This window comes from Opisthorchis viverrini (genome assembly GCF_000715545.1).
Source record: "Opisthorchis viverrini unplaced genomic scaffold opera_v5_331, whole genome shotgun sequence".
NCBI classification, from domain to species: Eukaryota; Metazoa; Platyhelminthes; class Trematoda; order Opisthorchiida; family Opisthorchiidae; genus Opisthorchis; species Opisthorchis viverrini.
Window position 1 is genome coordinate 558,150 of NW_008751977.1, and position 20,652 is coordinate 578,801.

The 20,652-nt window shown below is 45.6% G+C and overlaps 1 protein-coding gene across 1 annotated transcript in view; it reads right to left on the reverse strand.

The window, feature by feature from the left end:
• Positions 1 to 38: 38 nt before the first annotated feature.
• The window catches only part of T265_15009 (hypothetical protein), a gene marked incomplete at both ends in the record, with an annotated part of 22,345 nt that continues 1,731 nt past the window's right edge, over positions 39 to 20,652 (reverse strand). Inside the window, 3 exons of the mRNA XM_009176182.1 lie at positions 39 to 1,598; positions 8,474 to 9,191; positions 15,751 to 15,926. Of these exons, the coding sequence (XP_009174446.1) occupies positions 1,316 to 1,598; positions 8,474 to 9,191; positions 15,751 to 15,926 (1,177 nt within the window). The remainder of the gene's footprint in view (positions 1,599 to 8,473; positions 9,192 to 15,750; positions 15,927 to 20,652) is intronic.

Genomic DNA, 20,652 nt, shown 5'->3' on the forward strand with positions numbered 1-20,652 from the left:
CAGCTGATAATGATGATGATGATGTATCAATTAGGAACCAGCGACTAAGTTCACCGAGCTAGGTACGGTTTACACTCATTGGATTACAATAACTAACACCCTAGTTAGCCCTATGAGGCTGTCCTAGGTGTGTTTTATAAGTGATGAAGGGCTACCAGTTTGCGCTGCAAGTATACCATAGCAATTAGCTGGTGAGCGGTCTTCACCTGATCTAACAATTATGCGTCATCACTTGAGCCTGCCACTAGATTTAAAACTGTTCCCTACTGTTCGTCTTCTAGTCACTGAAATGGTTCCACACGTGACTCAGTGAACCTATATGGGATTGTACCCATCCTGTGTGACCCTACAACGGGATAGTTCAGTGAACAGAAGGAGTACCGAAACCAATACCAATTTGCGCGAGTTCCCACCTGAGGAGCGAGGCAGCATCATCACGGTTAAAGTAGCGTCATTGTAGAGGCAAGAAGCGGTCGTACCTTGCAAATCAAAGTCTCAGAGTTTTGGTGTCTGTCATCTGTCATCTCAGATCAGTTCTAGGTCTGAATCTTCCAAGTTAGCGTTCCCGCCGAAACAACCGCCATAGGTGCATGTTTATCGACGCCCAAAAACCAGGTCGAAAACAAATGTACGGCGGATTGCCCATAAAAATTATGCGGAGAAAACATACTGGAAATTATGATGCCTTCTGAACCCGCAACTGACAAGCGGCTTTCCGCAGATATTGGATCATGATTGGACGTTGGGTCCAGACTTCCGACCAATCAGAGCTCGCCTTGATGCTGGACAGGGAAGCGGCGCGATCTTCTGGCTAATCGCGTGCATGATAGGCTTGTTGGACGTAGTAGCGCCCAACTGCAAGCGGTAAGGCGTTATCAGTGCAGAATTCAGTCAAACGTAATCTCTACCAAGATGTTTATAAAGAGCTGGGAATAACTAATTAACCAATCACGATTAGAGTCTCTGGCACGAAAAACTGCCAACCCGTTTCCGATCGATCGTGGTACTCAAACCGGATGAAACCCAGCCAAGACGAGGCGCATGCTGCATTGCTTTTCAGGACAAACTGACGTCAAGTTGCGTCAAGTTACGTCAAGTTGCTTGGTGCTCATCACATCATCTGTGAGGACGACAAACAGTAAGGGGTATATACTTAGCTGCTCCAACCAAATCTCCTACCGAAGGGACCGCTAATCAGTCCACAGTAACTTAACAGAAGTGTGGCTCATGTTCAACTGTTTGATGATTTTTAGGTCGAATTGGGATAGACGGGTTGTTTGCAAATAAGAGGTAATCCACCTAACGAAAGGAAAAATCATACCTGAAGATTTAAACGAGTGAGTGAAATTCGGAGAAGCACAACAAATAAACAACTGAGAAGACGAAGTGTGCCGATTTGTGTGCTCAAAAGTTCCATTGATACCGTGATCAGAGCCAACAAAGAGGGCTGTTGCATAACGATGTGACTGAAGCTGAGTGTGGTTAGCGAACGGAGCAAATGATCCGTGATGGGTTTGATCCAGAGCAAGAGGGAGAACAGCGGCATGATGAAAGTCAAATGGAACAAAAGTCGCTGGTAGACAGAAGTTTGACCTTTGCTGTGATAAGGAACAAAGCAGTCGAAAGCGTGGTTAGCAATTGAGGTGTGGGCGCACATGTACACCGAAAAGTCACCAAACACATGATGATTTGCAAGTTACCTTGAAATAGCAGAAGTTAAAATAGTAAAGGACTAAACAGGACAAAAAAGGTACGATTTTACTCTGGTAGTGGAGAAGCAGAAAACCAGACACCATCACATGAGGAAGCGGTAAAATCTATCTACAGAGAGGATAAGACGTTCGTCGGTTAACCACTTGTGGAGGAAAATGAAGCGCTGTTCTGAACATCAACAGCAGGACAATCGGAAGCTGTCAACGATTTCGCGGATTTTTCTATTCACATAACTCGCTCGAACAGTTCTTATCCTACTCTAGTGCGATTCTTTTTTTCTATTCACATAACTCGCTCGAACAGTTCTTATCCTACTCTAGTGCGATTCTTTTGGTAACGCTACATCAGAAATGAAAAAAAACAGACTCGTTTCTCCCGTATTAGAGTTTATCCACGGTGGTCGTGTTGAAACCAGAACCCCGAACATCCGATATGCAAGATGAGCGTGTCACACAACACCGACGATTACCTATAGCTTTGAAGTCATAGGTAACAGTTAACAAAATGCCTTCGTTTACAGAATAGGTGGAACTCACATTATTATGCCACTAAAAGATCTACTCTCATTAAAGTAGAGCAAGCAAAAGCCTGTAAAACACGAGTGAATGTGCCATACAAATAACCAATTTGCATGTACAATTGGTCTTCTCAGGTGACCTCTCATATGGACCCAGATGAACTATGAGGCGGCGTTTACGCACCATATTCAGCTGAGTTAAATTCAACCGCAGTACGCTGGAGTTTTCCGATAGGAATAGCTAATTATACAAACCAGTTCTTTGACCGAAATGTTCAGGTGAGATGATGGAATAATTAAAACTCGAAATCTCCACCTACCCGAGGAGCCCCAGATAGTGAGGTCAGTGGGTTTTTATCTCTGCCAAGGAGACACTGGACCTTACCACGGTGTGACGGCTTGTGTACCTCGGCAACCCATTGAGCTACGTTGGGGGGTATCCGTGCGACACTCACGGAGTCTCTTACAACAGGTTGATCAATGGTTAGAGGTTTGACGAACAGAGTCCCCTGGTCCTCCAGATTCGAACATGTGTGGCGACGTGTTCCGTAAAAATGACAATGTACTTGCTGTTGATTCCTTTCTTCTATTTTTATGCTGTACAACGTGATTCCCTTTTTTGTTATTTCGGTTTTGCGCCTAAACCACCTTTCTTGTTTTGACCTGAACATAAACCGTTCTTTGACCTTGTCATCGGAAGTGTTGCTTACGTTCACACGTGGTTTCCCTATCTTGTAATTTTGAGTGGTGTGGAATTTACGACCCGTTAGGATGTAGCAGTTCTTAAACCGGTGTATAGAAGCTAGCCTAGTCCCACGATTTGAGGTTTGTAAAGTTTTATTATTTTATTATTGTATTTACAGTACCTCATTTGTAGATAAACAATTCAGCTTTTGGGGTTCTGCGCGTAACTCGACGTGGACCAACGATTGCTGGAAACAATCTTGCATTTCACACCAAAAACCACTGCCTCGCGGTCAGGGATTTCAACCAAAGACTTTGATTGAGGACCCTAATCATCCTCCTCTCGAATAAACTCATGCCATATCGGCCGTCGCGCGGCGTCATCAACCAGGTCGTCTTACTCGCTGCATACAGCAGGGCGGGCAAGCAAAAACAGGCTACTGCCGACGCCTCCATTTTTTTCTCCCTCACATACTTTTTCTTCCCTCTCTCCCCACCCCATTAATGACTCATTTCTTGTACGTTCAGCCCTTGGGACTGATGACTCCGTTAATCCAGTCCCGATTTTGCAAGCAACATCTGCGCCTCATCCGAAGCCAACATCCCCAGGCATCTCGAAATCAATATTCAAGTCTGACGCCCAGTCTCTCTGGCCCACTTCAATGTCCACACCCTGAAGCACGCAGTTCAACAAGCTGCTCTCGCTCTCAGACTGGAATCACTCGACATTGATGTGTGCTTTCTCAGAAACGAAAATTCAAGATGCAAGCGCAGTGAGTGAGCCGACCGCTTCGTCACTCTCCACTGGCTTCCGGCTGAGCAACTCTGGCGATCTAGAGGCCGCTGCGGCAGGACGTGCAGGGGCTAGTGTCGTCCCAAATCACCGCACGGAAGGATCCTTACTTAACTGGATACACTTTAACAGCGGCCTCTGCGACATTTGTGAAGCAGTCTTAAAAGGGGGAAGTTGATTGATGTGTTTGTCGTATCGGATTACGCCCCAACTGATTGTGGCTCTGAAACCATCAAAGACAAGTTTTATGAGGCCCTGAATGTCTGTTGCGGCCACGTACGGACAACTGTGAATGAATGCTTCAGCTGTGAGCTGACCCCAGGTTGCTTTAATGCAGTATTAACTTCCAACATTGCCTGGCCATCTGGTGTCTTCCAATCAATCGCTTGCCATCGGTTACCCATGGCGTGGATCAATGGATGGCTTCCGGTCGTTTCGGAACATATTTGCTATTCTGACCACGTACTTGTCCAGAGTCGCTTCTCCCTCCGTTTTCCAGGACCCCGTAGGTTGCGGAAAAATCGCCTGGCAACTGAAAAATTAGCAGATGAAGATTAAGACGAATTTATCAGAATCGCGTTCTAGAGTCTCTTCCAAATGTTCCACCACCAGGTGTGAATTCACACTGAGACGAGGTCGCCACCTCTAACACAGTGCTGGGGATTGCTTGTGGCACGGCGCAACCAGGCTCACTCTAACATTGGATATCAGACCGAACAGTGGCACTCTCTAAATCTCGGAGAAATATCCTATCCGGTCCGGAACATAACTTGACACTACGAACTAGAAGACGTTAAGTAAAAGTGCGCACCGACCGTGAAGTGTAGTGGACACAGAAATTCAAGGAAATGGAATAGACCCAGAAAGCTGGGAATGTTTGAAGCTTATTTCAGTTGATCTGCGGAGGTGATTCCCGGAAACCAGCTGTGAGCAAACACACCAAGTTTCGGAAAGGGGTGACAATTTTGAATAAAGAATAATACTTCGACGGGTGCGCTGAATACTTCGCCCAACACTTGTAGCCACAGATTTTCACTCATTTGGAGTCCACAGTTGACGTAGAACCCTCGACGGTGAAAGTGGAACAACCTACGGCTTGGAGGTATCAAGCGCCACAGAGTTTCCGGTCTGGATGACCTCCCACCCGCATTGTTCAAAGATAGGGATGAATCCTCAGTAAGAGCATGTTTGGTTTGTTTTTCTGCGTTTGGGAAAAGAAGACTGTCCCAGACAACTGGGGATTGTCCGTGATGGTGCTCATTTTCAAAACAGGGGCTCGTGGTGAGTGCGGTAACTACGGCCTGACCCTGGTCGTAACGAGACTGTTGGCGTCACTGATGCTTCTTCACCTTACGGTGGCTCGCGAAACGCTGACTGGGGAGCATCAAGCGGGATTCTGACATGGTAGGGGTTGCGATGACCAAATCTTTACATTTAGTTGGGTGCTAGAGCAATGTTATTCGCGTGAGCGACCAACAATTCTAGTGTTCTTGGATTTTCAAGGCGCATTCGACTCGGTTGACCGGTCTGCCCTACTTGACACGCATGCCCCCAAGGAATTCCTCAGAAGTACGTGAACGCAAAAGATTCTTTGTATTCTAGAACTTCTGGACGTGTGGGAGTACACCAATAGCTCTCCAAAAGCTTCCATACACAAAGTGCTGTCTATCGCGGGTGCCCGATTCCTCCATTCCAACTTAATTTTGTGATGAAATAATAAGACGAACACAGGAAGCTCTTCAAATAGCCTGTGACGAAGACCTTGTCGATCTGAAATAAGCAGATGAAATGCAGATAAATGGTTAAGCCATAGCACCCTGTCAGCTCCTAGCTGCTATATCAACCAAATGAAACCTGGGGGCTCAGCTACTACAACGACACCCAAGTCTAGACAAGAGCAGCTGAAAAGCGAGGGCTGGTAATGATGATGATGTGACGAAAACCTTGTCGACCTGGAATATACAGATGATACCGTTCTCGTCTTCCAAGAGGAGAAGGCATAGGTGTTTTTCAATGAAGTGACCAGAGTAATCCCCCTGTTTTGGTATGCACTTTGCACCCACAAAGTGTAAGGTCATCCTCATGGACACGCAGTCACTGAACACGCCACTTACAATCCAGGGGAGACACTCGAAGTTGTGGAGCGTTTCACGTACATTGGACGTTGTATTAATTACGATTGCAGTGTGCCAGGTGAGGTCAATGCACGAATCCGCAAGGCGCGGGTTGCGTTTGCTATGTACTGCGCATGCCAAACCATGGTTTGCCGAAGAGAATCCTGCTTTTCGTGCCCAATAAAGAGTGGAGGAATAGGAGAGGGGTGGCCAACCATTAACCAGAGGAGTATGAAAGAGATTACAAAACGTTTGAGTGCTGTCGGTTCTACGCGCCTCCCAGGATAGGGGCTGCGTGATCCCCACTGCGCCTGGTTGGAAGCGCTGAAAGATATGGCTGCTAATCGATGTCAGTGGCTTTCTTGTCAATTTCTATCCAGATTGCTTAAACGGGTGTTTCGAGATGTATGCAACTTGAGATGATTGTAGTAAGCTAGCACTAAGTCTCTTTCCCGTTCACCTTTATTCTTTTCTGCACAATGAGGCTTTCAAATAAATCGTGGTTGTACGGCAGGGAAGCAACAGTTTTGGATGCTGGTGGCACGCTGCCCATGATGATGATTATGATGAGTTTTCACCAATCTCATAGTGAAACAGTGAATGTCGCCTAAAGGCAGTTCACGATTACAGAATCGAATACGTATCACGTTCCAGGTAAAGTTGAGGTGTCATGCAAGTCAGGACGATCACGGAACCCACTATGTGAAGTTTGTTTGACCAGATATGTCAATGTTAAAACAGATATATATATAACTATGTTGACTGTTGAATATTTGTAACTGATTCTGCGTTGATTGGACTGTCCTGCGAGTACAAAACTGCCACATGCCAAGTCTTCTTTCCCATTCAGTTGAACACCCTACAAGAAACAGGCGTTCGGCTCCGTCAAAGTGTGGTGGTATGCAGAATTTTCTAACGGTAGTGCGGACACAACTGACTTGAACGTATGACATACATCCCAGACAATTAATGCCAGACAGACATCACGATCACAACCACTTCCTCTACCGGTGCCTTGTGCTAGCAGCGTCGATGACCCTAGAGCTGTATGTAATTTTGAAACTTCGGAAATCCCTCTGTAAGGTAAATTAAAATGTTCCCCTATATTTATACCAGCCTCCAATGGTGGCATGTTGTCAATGAAAACAGAGTCCACAGAACGAAGGGTATCCTTTGTACACTTCATGTGTGATCTCTTGCTTTCGGCAATTATATACATAGATGACCGAAAGTCATGAACATTGTCAAACGAGTGCCTAAATCGAATGAAACAACTTACCGGATAAATTTGCAACCAGGTCACCTGCTGCACATTCTACCGAAGGACATCAAGATGGATGCTTGCTCAAATTAAAACCCCACCCAAAGCAAGGAATCCGAGTGGTACAGTAAAAAACGTCGTGGAATAGTAATTTAGAACCCGGGTTCGATCCATAACAGAAATCCGGTCAGCTCAAGAACAGACCAAGCACAGAAGCCTTCCGTTTACATTGGGACTCACGCTCTAGTCGAGTGCACCTGCTCGCCACATACGTCGGCAAGCGCCCTGGCTAGAATGTAACAGCCCGAAACCAGTAATCAAAAAATTTAATGACCCTTCAATCTGGACCAACCTGGTGAGTCCCGGAAAGGATCGTCGGCCTTGTGTGAGTAGTCGTCAGTTATCGGGTGTTCGGCTAGTTACGTTACGACAACTCAACTATTAAATACCAGTCAGATTAGGTAAATTAGTCGACAGCTGGTTACACTGAGGACCACACCCAAGAGAAGGCCAAAAATATCGCTGTTCCGAAACTGTTCGTTGGAGCGAGATACCTCAGTGGTTACAGCGCGAATTTACTGGTCGGAAGGTCCGGGGTTCGAACCCGACCTCTGCCTCAACTTACCCTGTCTAGGCTTGGACAACCTGGCAGTATCCCAGTGGCAGTTAAGTTATACAGCTGGACGATTTTTGTTCATACTCGACGTGAGCCGTTTAGGTCCCGTACAGGGTGTCATAGGTTATCCTGTTGACAGGAACGGATGTTTCGTTCGAGCGGACTTTATAGATAACATATTGGAGTAAAACAAACTAAAAGTACACATAAATGTTCTTCAGATTTGTGTCCACTACAGACAGGACTTCCGCTGTAGCCACCGCATAAGTTGTATCTCACCCGAACATAGTCCATTCTGGGTGACAGTTGGAAAGATGATGTTTCCAGGTCTTGGTGTGGAGGACAACATCGCACAACATAAAGTTGACACACTGGACCAACTGCTCTGACCATGGAGTGGTCTAGCAGGCATGCGCCGGAACTTACTGAGACCATTCTCAGAATAGGTCAGGAATGCATCCGAATGGATTGATGTGTTAAGCCCCTGCAGTATTTACACGCATCGTTCTTATGCTCTCCAAGCATGTACTTGATAAGACGAAACGATACACCGAGCATAGGTAGCACAATCTCTTAATTCCTGTTCGTATTTTCAGATGGTTGCCGCCAGTAATCGATTAAATACTTCTCAGTGTTTTATTCTTTTCATTGTATTGTCCACAACTGCATTATTAAATTCTCTTAGTAATGACAAGAGCAATGAGAATCACTTCTACGAGCGTGTTCTAGATAAATCAGAATTACTATACAAGAGTGATGAAACCAGGATACTTACGAGACAGCATCCAAGTAGGTCCTTCCAAACTTCATTCCTGGGTAAACAAAAAGCGCTCCGATCGATGCGCAGGTGAATGCCAATATAGCATTGAACGCACCCCAGCTAATCAAAGGTACGCCAGGTGAAACTGTCGTATTCATTGTGAGATTGGCGTACGCAGGATGAAGTTCGAACTCGAAGTACCGACCATCCAGTGCCATAAAAAATCCAGTCAATATGAGGAAACAGAATCCTGTAACAATAACCAGGAACCACTCACCGGAATTCGCACCCGGAGCCGTACTGCTGATCGAAGGCCGAGACTCGGATTTGTGGAATTCTGGAGTACGTGTGCTGAAGTATATGGCAGTCATTGACACCAACACGCGTAGCGTAAACCAGACGACTAGAGCCAACCAGACCAGACTTAAATTCAATCTTGTACTTAGGGAAAATGAATTAGACGTTGAAGACCTCGAAGGAGAGATGGCTGCCCAATTGTGTGAAGAAAGCAGCGAACTGTTGGCTAATTCAGTGACGAGATATATACCAAAAGTGCATACAGTGAAGTCCAACAGCCACTGAAAACTGGAGTATAGTGGTAATACCGAAGCGTCGGCATTCGTAATAACCGATGACTGCAGCTGGATTGGTGAAGCCCTTGGAAAAAAGAATCTGTCTTGGGAAGACGTATTACTATTTGAACCATTGGTTGCATCTGTGCGGCGTTTCTTATCTAGAAGGATAATGAAAACAGTGAAAACATGTGTTAAGGTGAAGCATGCGTGGAGTTTCTTACCACGTTGCAATCGAGTCTGGAGACTGTGGAAAACCGTGGCGTCTAAGAGATCCTGTGAACGAGGTAGCGACCGAAATTGAATCCATAAAACCACCGAGCACAACCATGCTTGCAGTAAAACACTCTCTCAACTCGGTGGAAACACCTTCCAGAGGTTGTTTTTTTGATGACGCGGTGGAACGGCAATCAGAAAGAACCGTATCGCATGATTTCTGTGCCGGGCAATGAAATCTTCCATTTTTCAGCTTTTCTAACAATATACCACTCCAGCTGAGCAGTAAGCTGCAGTGAGCATCCAATAATCCTGCATGTTGACTATTGACACACTGGTCTAAGAAGGTGAACCCGTATAATGGTCTTTAACTCCCTTATCTAAGTCACAAGGAACTAGCCTTTAATTCGGTATAGATCAACTTAAGTGAGGCCCACCAATCATGATAACTCATCATAAGGACGTACTTACTGAGGACCGGATATTTATTGTGTTACCATGCGTTCCTGTCTCTTTGTTCAGTCCGGCTACTCTCAACAGATAGTTCAACTGTCAAAAGTTCTGCCGAATAAGGCTGTGCGGGTCTCCCCGGCCACGTCTAGTTAAGATAAGTTGAAAACTCCTAACATAGGGTTTTCAACAGTCCTTCACACAGTTTTCAGTCTTTGAAGTGACGTAAACTGATAAATCTGGATCGATCAAATAAGTTGGTTCCATTGCGGTACCTCCACTCGGGGAACCAGAATATAACTTTTCTTCTATCTCGAGAGCTTGCTTCCTTAGCAAGTGAAAATAATCGGGCCCTCGTAAGTTCCCTCCTACATGGAGTACTTCCTCCGTAGAAGCAACGTAAAAATATAAAAAAAACGAAAACATCACGCAGGAACTTTCCAAACCATACTTGTTTCAAATTGACATTCACTTTAATTATCACTAACATTCGGCGTTAGGGAAACAGAATAACTCGTCGTCCAAGATGCCCAACTTACTGCCCCCGCGTGACGCTGGTTCCATGAGGGTTGGGGTGAAAGCGGACATCTAATGCATCAGCCAGGCGCCATACACTCGAAGCAAACGGCCAAGTCCCAACATCATGCAGCCAATAATCCTATGGTGAGTGTAATCCTCACAAAGTTCCCCTACTTTTTTTATATAACTTACTACGCAGAAAGTTGCTGAAAACTCCCCAACTTCTATTAAACCTCTCAACCTTTGAGCAAAGTAGGTAATTCGAAACTTGGATGAAGACAAACCAGCCAAAAAAGATTAGCGGATATGGATAAAATATTTAGGTAGAAAACATGAGACATTAACTACACCGTCTTGAGTCCTCACAAAACCGCTCCGGCAGACAGTGGAACAGATGCTTTCGAGACATACATCAGTCTTCATCCTTCAATTTTGATTTATCAATCCTATGAACTTCAAAGTTCAACGAATCTTGGGGATGGCTTCCCAAATGGAGCAACCCAAGACAGGCAAAACGCAATTGTTGTGTTGTTATGGTGAAGCAGGTATCTCCCAAAGAGCAAAATATCGAATATTCACAGATACAAACCCTCATTGTACAAGGCCGTTAGGTCGCAGAGATGTGCTGTCTTTTATGAAGGACGTCCCCACCTCTGTTGCATAAGGATACCAGGGGAAAGCAGTGGAAGAGCAGCGCAGGCTCCCGTAATTTACTTTCTTCTTAATAAGGCTGAATAACCAGTGACTTTCCTGTAAAAAGACTCAATGTTACTTCCAAACGTCACACCAATAGCGTATCTTGCCACCGAAGGCATCTACAGTGAACCCTCTCTGGTTACTGCAAATCACTGTATTTCATTCGTTGGTGATAGGTCATTTGTAACCCGTCCATTGCGTTTGCGCGGAAACGCCTCAGGGTGAAGCGCGGTACTTTAGACATCTTCAGGTACGGCAGGCTTGAAAACAAGTAGTCAGTCGGCTTATTCGTGTGATATGGAAAGCCAAACACCATGATTTCTCCCTGTTCGATGCACTGAATCGATAACCAACGTGACAATTGTCTCTAATCTTGATAGCAGTCAACATTCTTGAAGAAAATCCCATTCATACAACCATTTTGAACGTTGACTATAACTTCGTGGTTTTCTCCGACCGAAACAATGTATTGCCACTGGCTGTGTCAGAACGAGGAGAACTGCTAAATGGAGGTGTCACCTGAACTATTCACTAATCAGAGAGACATTTGACTTTGTAGACAGTTTGCCGTGCGTCAAATTTTATTGTTACCTCATCACATGGAAAAGAGTGGACTACACCGTAAAGAAATCCTGTAAAAATGAAAAACGTAAAGATGTCGGAACGCGATTGACAAACGTTCTTCCCATCGATCCGCCCGTCAGTGCATGATGCTCCATTATAGTTGCTTGAAGAGCAACCTCGTGGAGGCATGCACAGATGTATTATTCATCCGGTGACAACCACCCATAGCGCACGTGCATGCATTTGGTTGTGATCATACCAGTGTATGCTCTTTTGGCAGTTTCTTCTATGTCGGTGGTCATGAAATAACCATGTATAATGGAACCAAAGTTCGCCATCGACTACAGTGTCCCTCACCGCATCAGTTTCCTCGTAAGTGGTTGGCGAACTCGGCATAACATACTACTCACCGGTAGAAATGTGCTGATGGGCAACAGGTTTTGGACGATTTCATTTCCAGACAGAGGAGATAGCAAATGAGGCTTAGAAGCCAACAATGAAGCGGGAATTCATCAATCTGAATGCTGGTATTTCCGACTCTGATGGTGACAGTGATACGTCACTGGTTCCAAGTAGCTGGGTAGTACATTCTTCAACCTGCTACCTCACAAGTCAATCCAATTTATTTTAGGCAACGGGCAAGTATTCTGTACGGGAAGCAGCATATCGGAAAACAGTGCTGCCATTTGAAACCAAAAGGAAACACAAGCAGAGAAAATTGGGTTTCTAAAACGCCTCGGTCCCGGTTTCCAAAATTTTACCTCAGCGCATGTACTACGATACCAAAATCAAAATACGGTGTACCAGATACTCCACTGGGATATGAAGAACTTGCAGTGAACTTGAGCAGCACTACGAAGCCACTAAAGATTGGGAATCTTTCAGAGAATAAGGAGTCTGATTGCTGTCCTCATGGAGATGTAGTATTCGAAAATTTACGAACTGACGTGGAGCCACGGAGTATATGAGTGGTAAGTACATGATGTTAACGTAAGAACATCCACGTCGAACGGAGAGTAGTCAGCTCTGCAATAAGGGATCTCCTAACATGCAACAATTACAGAAAGAAAGGGCTTTAGCGAACCAAAAGATCTTATCATCTGATACTCCTAAATAAGTGAAAAACCTCGCAGAATGTGGCAAACTTCCTTTAATCGGTATTTGCTGCCAGAGGGAAACGCGTTTTTTTATCATGTACGATGGCTTCAACTTTCAATAGCAACTCCACCCACAGATACCCTAGCGAGTGTGGCCAACCAGCAGAACGGGGAAGAAAAGTGCTATTGGTGAGCGGCGGTTGTCTTATCCGCGATTGTTGTCCTGAGGCGAATTCGGACAGCCCTTTTGCCACCTGTTATTGATTAGTTAGTATTGATTAGTTAACCGTCTACGGCTCCAGCACATCGCACAGGTTGCTGAAAAACACACTCAGCCCGCGCAACGCGCTTGTGGCTATTCAAAACAGGCACTGACATCTGAAGTGTCGTTAATTGGCATACCCATTGGTGCGAATGAGGACCAATCGAGAATGGAATTATACTCTCATTCTCGCCGTTTTCGGATCCAAGAAAGGCATCCCTGTTTACACAGCCAACCGTTTGCAACGTTGGGCTACAATGCTTTTGGGCTGACTTCTTCATCAAGTACCAGTCTACTGATGCTATTGGCCAAGCTGATGCATTATCAAGACTCATGGATTCTCAAAGTCAACAACCCGAGGATGCTGTTCTTGCCTCGATAACGGTGGAACCAGAAGTTAACGCAGTGCTTGATACTACAATCCGTGCACTCCCAGTTACTTCCGCTATGGTTCGCGACACCACTGCTTGTGATCCGTTACTTCAAAATGTACTCCATTTTCACCGCACACAATGACCTGCAGTATGTTCCGATAAACAACTTCAACCGTTCTACCAACGTCGATCCTCACTTTCCGACGTTGATGGTTGTTTACTCTTCGCGGAACGAGTAATTGTGCCCCCGGAATTACGGAGTGATGTCCTCAAACAATTTCATTTTGGACATCCCGGTATTAACCGCATGAAGGCGCTAACACGTAGTTATGTCTACTGGCCGAGCATGGATAAGCAGTTAGAAGAACTTGTACGCAAGTGCTCCAAATGCCAACTATCTGCGAAATCCCCTCGAAAAACAGAATTATGTTCATGGCCTGTCCCAGAAACTCCATGGTCACGGATTCATGTTGATTTTGCGTGACCAATCAACGGCCAACAATATCTCAGCCTAGTATATGCTTATAGCAAATGGCCAGAAGTGTTCAGCATGAACCATATTACTGCTGAGGCTACCATTTCAAAACTACAACATGTGTTTAGCCACTTCGGAGTTCCAAATATCATTGTTTCCGACAACGGCAGTGCATTCACTTCCGCTAAATTTTCCGATTTCTGTCAAGAAAATGTCATACAACACGTGCGATCACCACCATTTCATCCAAAATCAAATGGCCAAGTGGAAAGATTTGTGGACACTTTCAAACGCGCACTCCAAAAACTCAAAGGGGAGGGGACCACCCCGGAAATCATCGAGACATTTCTGCTGAGTTACAGGGCGACACCAAATGTTAACGCTCCACATGGTAAGTCCCCGGCGGAGGTACTTATGAACCGGAAGGTCCGCTTACCCGTTGACGTCATCCGTCCAACACCACATTCGCCAACCGGTAGAAACATAAATATGGAAGTTCAGTTCAACCGACATCACGGTGCTGCAAAGAACATATTTATACCCGGCCAATCTGTGCTAGCGAAAGACTATCGTGGTGGCGCGGAAAAGTGGACACAAGGCATAATTGTGCGCCGGGCCGGAAGAGTTGTCTATGAGGTAAATGTAGGCTCCTCTATCTGGGTCCGTCATGCCAATCAGCTACGCGCTTCCTATCTTCCAGCGGTACCTACACTCGACCCTGTTCTTCCACTGGAGACTCTTCTCGACACATTTGAGTTAGCTCAAAAGCCAAAATCTCCAGAGCCGATGAATGAACCAGAAATTTCCAAAAGTTGTACACCCAGAAGATGGACCGACCGGATCAGAAAGCCTGTCATACAAATGCAACTGAACCCACAACTCCAGTTGTACGAACAATGACTTCAAAGGCGAGGTGTTAGGAGGCACTCCTCCTAACGAACATATTACTCAACATTTCTCTCTCTATTTCAGCCTTTCATCGAACTGTTTGTTCCATTCCGTTCTTGATTCCTCGAATCTCGAGCTTGATACTTCAGTGGCTGTTCAGTTGCTGTAGTATAATTTCCTCAAGGCTTTTTGTATTCTCAATTTCGCGTGTAACTGGCAAGGTTGATTGACTGATTAGTAGAGAACATAACAGTGACCAGTCATGAACAAGCGGTGCTGCTAAATGCACAACACGACTATCTGACCGACAAGTTAAAAAGCACCCTCTTGTGTGGAATAACTTCCACAAAGCTATGAAAAGACAAGTGTGAGGGGACACCGCCCTAGAAAAATGAGGGTGGGATGGAACAGATAGTATCAGCATCAAACACTGAGCATAGAGAGGGAACTCGATTACAAGCTTACCGCTAAATGCAGCGTGTGGTTATTGCAATTAAAAAAGATCACTAAAATATGCTACGTCGTCAAACGATACATCCACTTGCTAAGTTGAGTGTCAAAAGAGTACTGAAAAACTTTTCTTAGAATCACTGTCTAATTCTTAACAAGTTGCAGTTTTCGTACTGGCAAGGAAAACCACTTCTTTGCTTACACACCTTGGGGGTTCGGAGTTAATAGTACAAGAGTGTATGCACATACAACAGTTTACGGTTCAAAAGTAAGAATTATCCTGGGCTTCCAAACCCTTTCAAACCTGAGAAGTCGATATATTGACATGCAAGTTCAAATATGTTGTGCCCCGATCCTTAATTCGCTTTCCCTTGCTTCTGCAACCGGAAGGCATCTCACGATTTAACTCTTTGGGTTCACAAACGGTTTGAAGGTATGAAAAAACTGAAAATCGTGTGATCACAAACCAACGCTCTTGTGACATTTGAAAGTATGAGGTTGAGCAAAAATCTCCAGACTGGAAATTGTGCCGGCCATCAACAAGCAGCGGCTATTCAAAAACTTAGAGTAGCTCCAACTTAGACAAGAATCATCTTAAACCGACCGGCCGATTTTGTTTACAAACTATACCCCAGTGACATTCAGTAGTGTTGACACTAGCAATGCACCCAGTCCATAAAAAACGAGAAACGCAAGGGGAAGAGGGAGAATAGTGGCAAAGTTGCTTACTTTTGTTTCTTGTTTTAAAGTTTCCTGAGGCTTCAATGAGTAGCTGATCGGATGGCGCCATGAACCGTGACAATCCATCAAAGACAAAGCGTGTGCACGAGAAGTACGTAACAATCTTCGACAAAATGCAAGCTCCTATCAGCGTCGTGACCAATTGGAAGCCGAGGATGGCCATCCTGATCTGAATGTGCGGAATGAAAAGGATAGTCTACCTGACACTAAAGTACCTTTGAGTAGCGGAGGAAAAGTCAAAAACTGGACTACCAATGTTCCAAAGGTCGAGAAGGAGAGTCTTCCTTAAACACAGCAGAATGTTCACCGGCAGTTCGTCACAACGAAGTCGGTTAAATGAAGGCCTCCTGAAGTGAGGTTTTGTGATTTTTAACACGTCATCGTCATGCTCCGCACGAGATCCCGGTTCTACAAAAAACGGTTAATTAATGGTTGCGCAAAAACCATTCGACTAATCCTTGACAAACCCAAAGCAAATTAAGGTACGAAAAAGAATTAGGGAAAAGGATCAGGCCTGATCAGTCGCTTGATGCTTCTGCCTTACTGTAACTGTGGCCTAGCTACGAAACTCAACCAGAAAATGAACATCTGTATATCCGACGTCTCATTCGGAATCCAAGATCTGCCAAAATGGGGACGGTGTCATGTAGAACCCATCCCTCAGATTTACAACTAGCCTAGCTAGCCATCATAAAGTGGGGAGGGATGAGGCGACGGAAAGTACAGGTTTGGGGGCAGGTACAGACACCTCTACCTGGTGAAAGAAAACGGCTTATCCTATGATGGCGAGATGGCCCAAGTGGTTAGAGCGCGAATTTACTGACCGGAAGGTTCATGGTTCGAATCCGACCTCCGCTACTCGACTTCCCCTGTCCACGCTTGGGCGACCTGGCAGTATCCCAGCCCTCGTGCTTCCTTCGGGTGGCATGGCAGCTAGGCACCGAAAGGGTGCTACGGCTGGACGCTTTCCTTCTTTCCTTTTAAGATGGCTCGCCACAAGCTATGGAAGGTGCCTTTTGATTGCACTGAAACTTACCAAGTATAGCCTATATTGCCTATTCAACGATGATTAAACGAGGCCTCGAACTTTGTCCAACAGGAAGCTGATGTAGAATTTTAGTGAAGCTCCACGGGCTGGATGAAAAACGAAATTACCTATGATATGAAACTCTCCCATAGTAATCAGCCTCTGAGACCACTTTTGAACCGTCACATCACCTGATTTCATCACAGGAATGAAGATGCCAGCACCTTCGAACAAAAGCCAAATAGACACATCTAGGCGTCAGCACTAGGAGTTACTAGGATTTGGTAGATGACCAAAGAGCTACCCCAGACTCACTGACTACAAAATTGGTAGAATCGTGAACCCTAAAACTTTACCAGGCCAGTATTCTGCCACTCCTACTGATGATGCAAATTGGCTCTGCTTACCAATTAGCAAGTTTACTGTTAGCAACAGCATTCCGTAAACACACCAATAATCACTGTCTGTTCAGTGTATTTTTTACGCCCCAACAGACTGTAGCTTTGTTACTCTCAAAGAAAGTTTTTAGTCACTGTGGATACTCAGTAACGGCCGGCTAAGAGCTCGGATATCGTTGCGATTGCCGGAGATATGAATGTGGAAGTACGTAGACTTAAAGCTGCCAAGGCTCAGTTGAGTGCTCCTTATAGACTGGAATCGAGATGGACGGACAATGGTGAACGCGTATTGCAGTTATGTACTAAACACGGGCTACTTCTGTGCACTACCAACTCCTGAAACAACCGAAGCTCCTTGGCTACATGGCGCATTCGACATTCGATCCAAACCCAAACACAGACAGACCACATCGCCACTAGTTATAGTGGCGAAGATCAACTACTGATTGTCGTTCGTTGCGGAACACCAATGTGGAGACTGACCGTGCACTCGTCCGTTGCTGCTCCTCTACGTTTTTCGGGGGCGAACATAATGCACACACCTCTTCCTGCTTTTGCAAGGCTCTCAGATCCTAATGTGAAACAAAACGATCAACCGAAGTCCTTCCGGAACAGCGCATCTCCTGATACTGACTCCTACTAAAGTGCTGTCCGCAACACTGCAAGATTCCTGGCGCTCTTCTTATGGGACGCCAGAACAAACGACATCTAAGTACCGGATCTCCAGAAGCTCGGACATATATTCTTGCTGGTCGACAATAGGATAAAACTCGACGAACTGCCTGACNTCGATCGACAATAGGATAAAACTCGACGAACTGCCTGACGTCAGGTGAAAAGGAGCATCTGCGCGGATAGCGTTAACTTCAGTTCGGTTCAGTCTTTCAGCTCACAATCTGTGCATCCAGATGCAGTGTTTCCAGTTGCTTTGGCTTCGTCATTAAGGACACAGCCATATCTGTCAGGGTAACTAACCAGTGGTTTGTCTCGTCCCGTGATAACCATCCGGGAACACGACATTTACCAACACCACTAAATTGAGTGATAAATGCATTCATGTTACTTCATCAGGTCGTGAACTGACTGTCCCTAAGTCGTCTTCATCCAACACAAGATTAGACGCAGAGGGATTAACGAGGCAAATGGTCCTCCGATATATGAAGCCTATGGCGTAAGCAGTGTAAATTGTGGAGCGTAACCAGCTGATACATCGGAGAATGAACTTTCCCCAAAACGACCTGACGTACTCCAACATTGCTGATCTAGCGTTCCCACCATAATCGCACAATGCTTCGGGGGCACTTACCACCACCACCACCGTCATCATCATCATCGACAGCATAACACCAGTGTTCAACACTGATGTCCTACCACCTGACGGAATGTGAAGATTTTGTCGAATACATCCACCAGACAGAAACCTCACTTGCTGCCCTAGAGTCAATGTTTTACGAGCCACCTGAAAGCGACGAAAAAGTGACGCCAAGCACATGGTTACGACCGGCATCAAGCTGATCCCCCTGTACCTACCGCACTCACTACGAGCTCCTTTTGAGAAAATGGACTCTATCACGGACTCTCCCCGGTTGTCTCAGAGGCATCTATGGTCATGTAAAGACGGATTTCGAAGGTCTCCGGCATGCAGCAGCAGCATTCACGTCTCCGCGCAGCATTGTACACTCTACCCTTGACAGTGAAGCTGTCAGTTCGGCGCCACAAATGGAGGTTAGAAAACACTACCCTTGTCTTCCCTTTCATTGGACCATCGGAATTTATGCAGCTGTCCAGGTAACGAACTTATCCGCAATGTCATTTGGTTAACCTGCAAACATGAGGTTTGGGTTTAAACCCACCCAATCTCGCTGTAGCACTTTACAGCTGTGAAGCGCATACTAACTGTGCTGCGGAACTGCTTGGTTTATTTAAAATAACTTACATTTTCAAAGGGTCTGACCCAAGAACAGTTAAATTGTTGACGCACTCAATGTCCGTGATCGAACGAGCCCACACTATTTCGATACCCGATGAGCAGGTGGAAATTCAGTCAGCATTTCGACTAAGATGCTCAAGAGAAAGGGCGGAGAATATCCTTGCCCGACTTTACTGGATGGGACAAACTCAGGGAGGACTGACCGTAGATACGTACACATCCATGAAAGGACGCATATGAAACCTTATTAAAAGACTAATTTAGAGAGAACACCCTTTATCGCCGGACAATGCCACAGTTCATGGGGACGAACGTAGTAAAAATCAGATTTGAGACCCGCAAATATCATTATTATTTGTCGTCGGAGAGGTGGCAGTCCTAAAGCTTGCCGCAAGGTGAAGACGTGATCGATTCGATCCCGGTCAGAGTGGAACTAAGCTTGACTTTCGCGAATCTGACCTTCCAGATGGCAGACTGTCACACGCCCCGGAATATGTGAATATGAGGACCGGGTTATGATCACAAAATCCGGGAGCATCCTCTGTTGAGTAAGTGTGATTAAGAACATAAACCAGTCAACAGACTCGAACGCACCCTTGAAGTCAAAGCACACGAAAAATATCACCTGCAAATAAGGCGTTGCTCTGACAACAGACGGACTGTGAAGATGTGGTCAATGCGGCATCTACCTGTCGAAACCTCGCTTGATACTCACGGGTCAGAAGTTCGCGTGCCGTCGTAAGACGGAGAATCAGCACAGTTACAAAGGAGGTCAATTTGATGCTTCTGTGATTAGTATTTTCAATGTAACTAACCTTGTTGAAGATGGGCACCGTTATTAACTCGTACAGGTTGCCTGAGTGGCTTTCTTTCAAGATGGGCGCAAAGAGGCTACAGACACTATCTTAAATGGTTTAGCTATAACACCCTGTCAGCTCCTAGCTGCTATATCAACCAAATGAAACCTGGGGGCTCAGCTACTACAACGACACCCAAGTCTAGACAAGAGCAGCTGAAAAGCGAGGGCTGGTAATGATGATGATGTGACGAAAACCTTGTCGACCTGGAATATACAGATGATACCGTTCTCGTCTTCCAAGAGGAGAAGGCATAGGTGTTTTTCAATGAAGTGACCAGAGTAATCCCCCTGTTTTGGTATGCACTTTGCACCCACAAAGTGTAAGGTCATCCTCATGGACACGCAGTCACTGAACACGCCACTTACAATCCAGGGGAGACACTCGAAGTTGTGGAGCGTTTCACGTACATTGGACGTTGTATTAATTACGATTGCAGTGTGCCAGGTGAGGTCAATGCACGAATCCGCAAGGCGCGGGTTGCGTTTGCTATGTACTGCGCATGCCAAACCATGGTTTGCCGAAGAGAATCCTGCTTTTCGTGCCCAATAAAGAGTGGAGGAATAGGAGAGGGGTGGCCAACCATTAACCAGAGGAGTATGAAAGAGATTACAAAACGTTTGAGTGCTGTCGGTTCTACGCGCCTCCCAGGATAGGGGCTGCGTGATCCCCACTGCG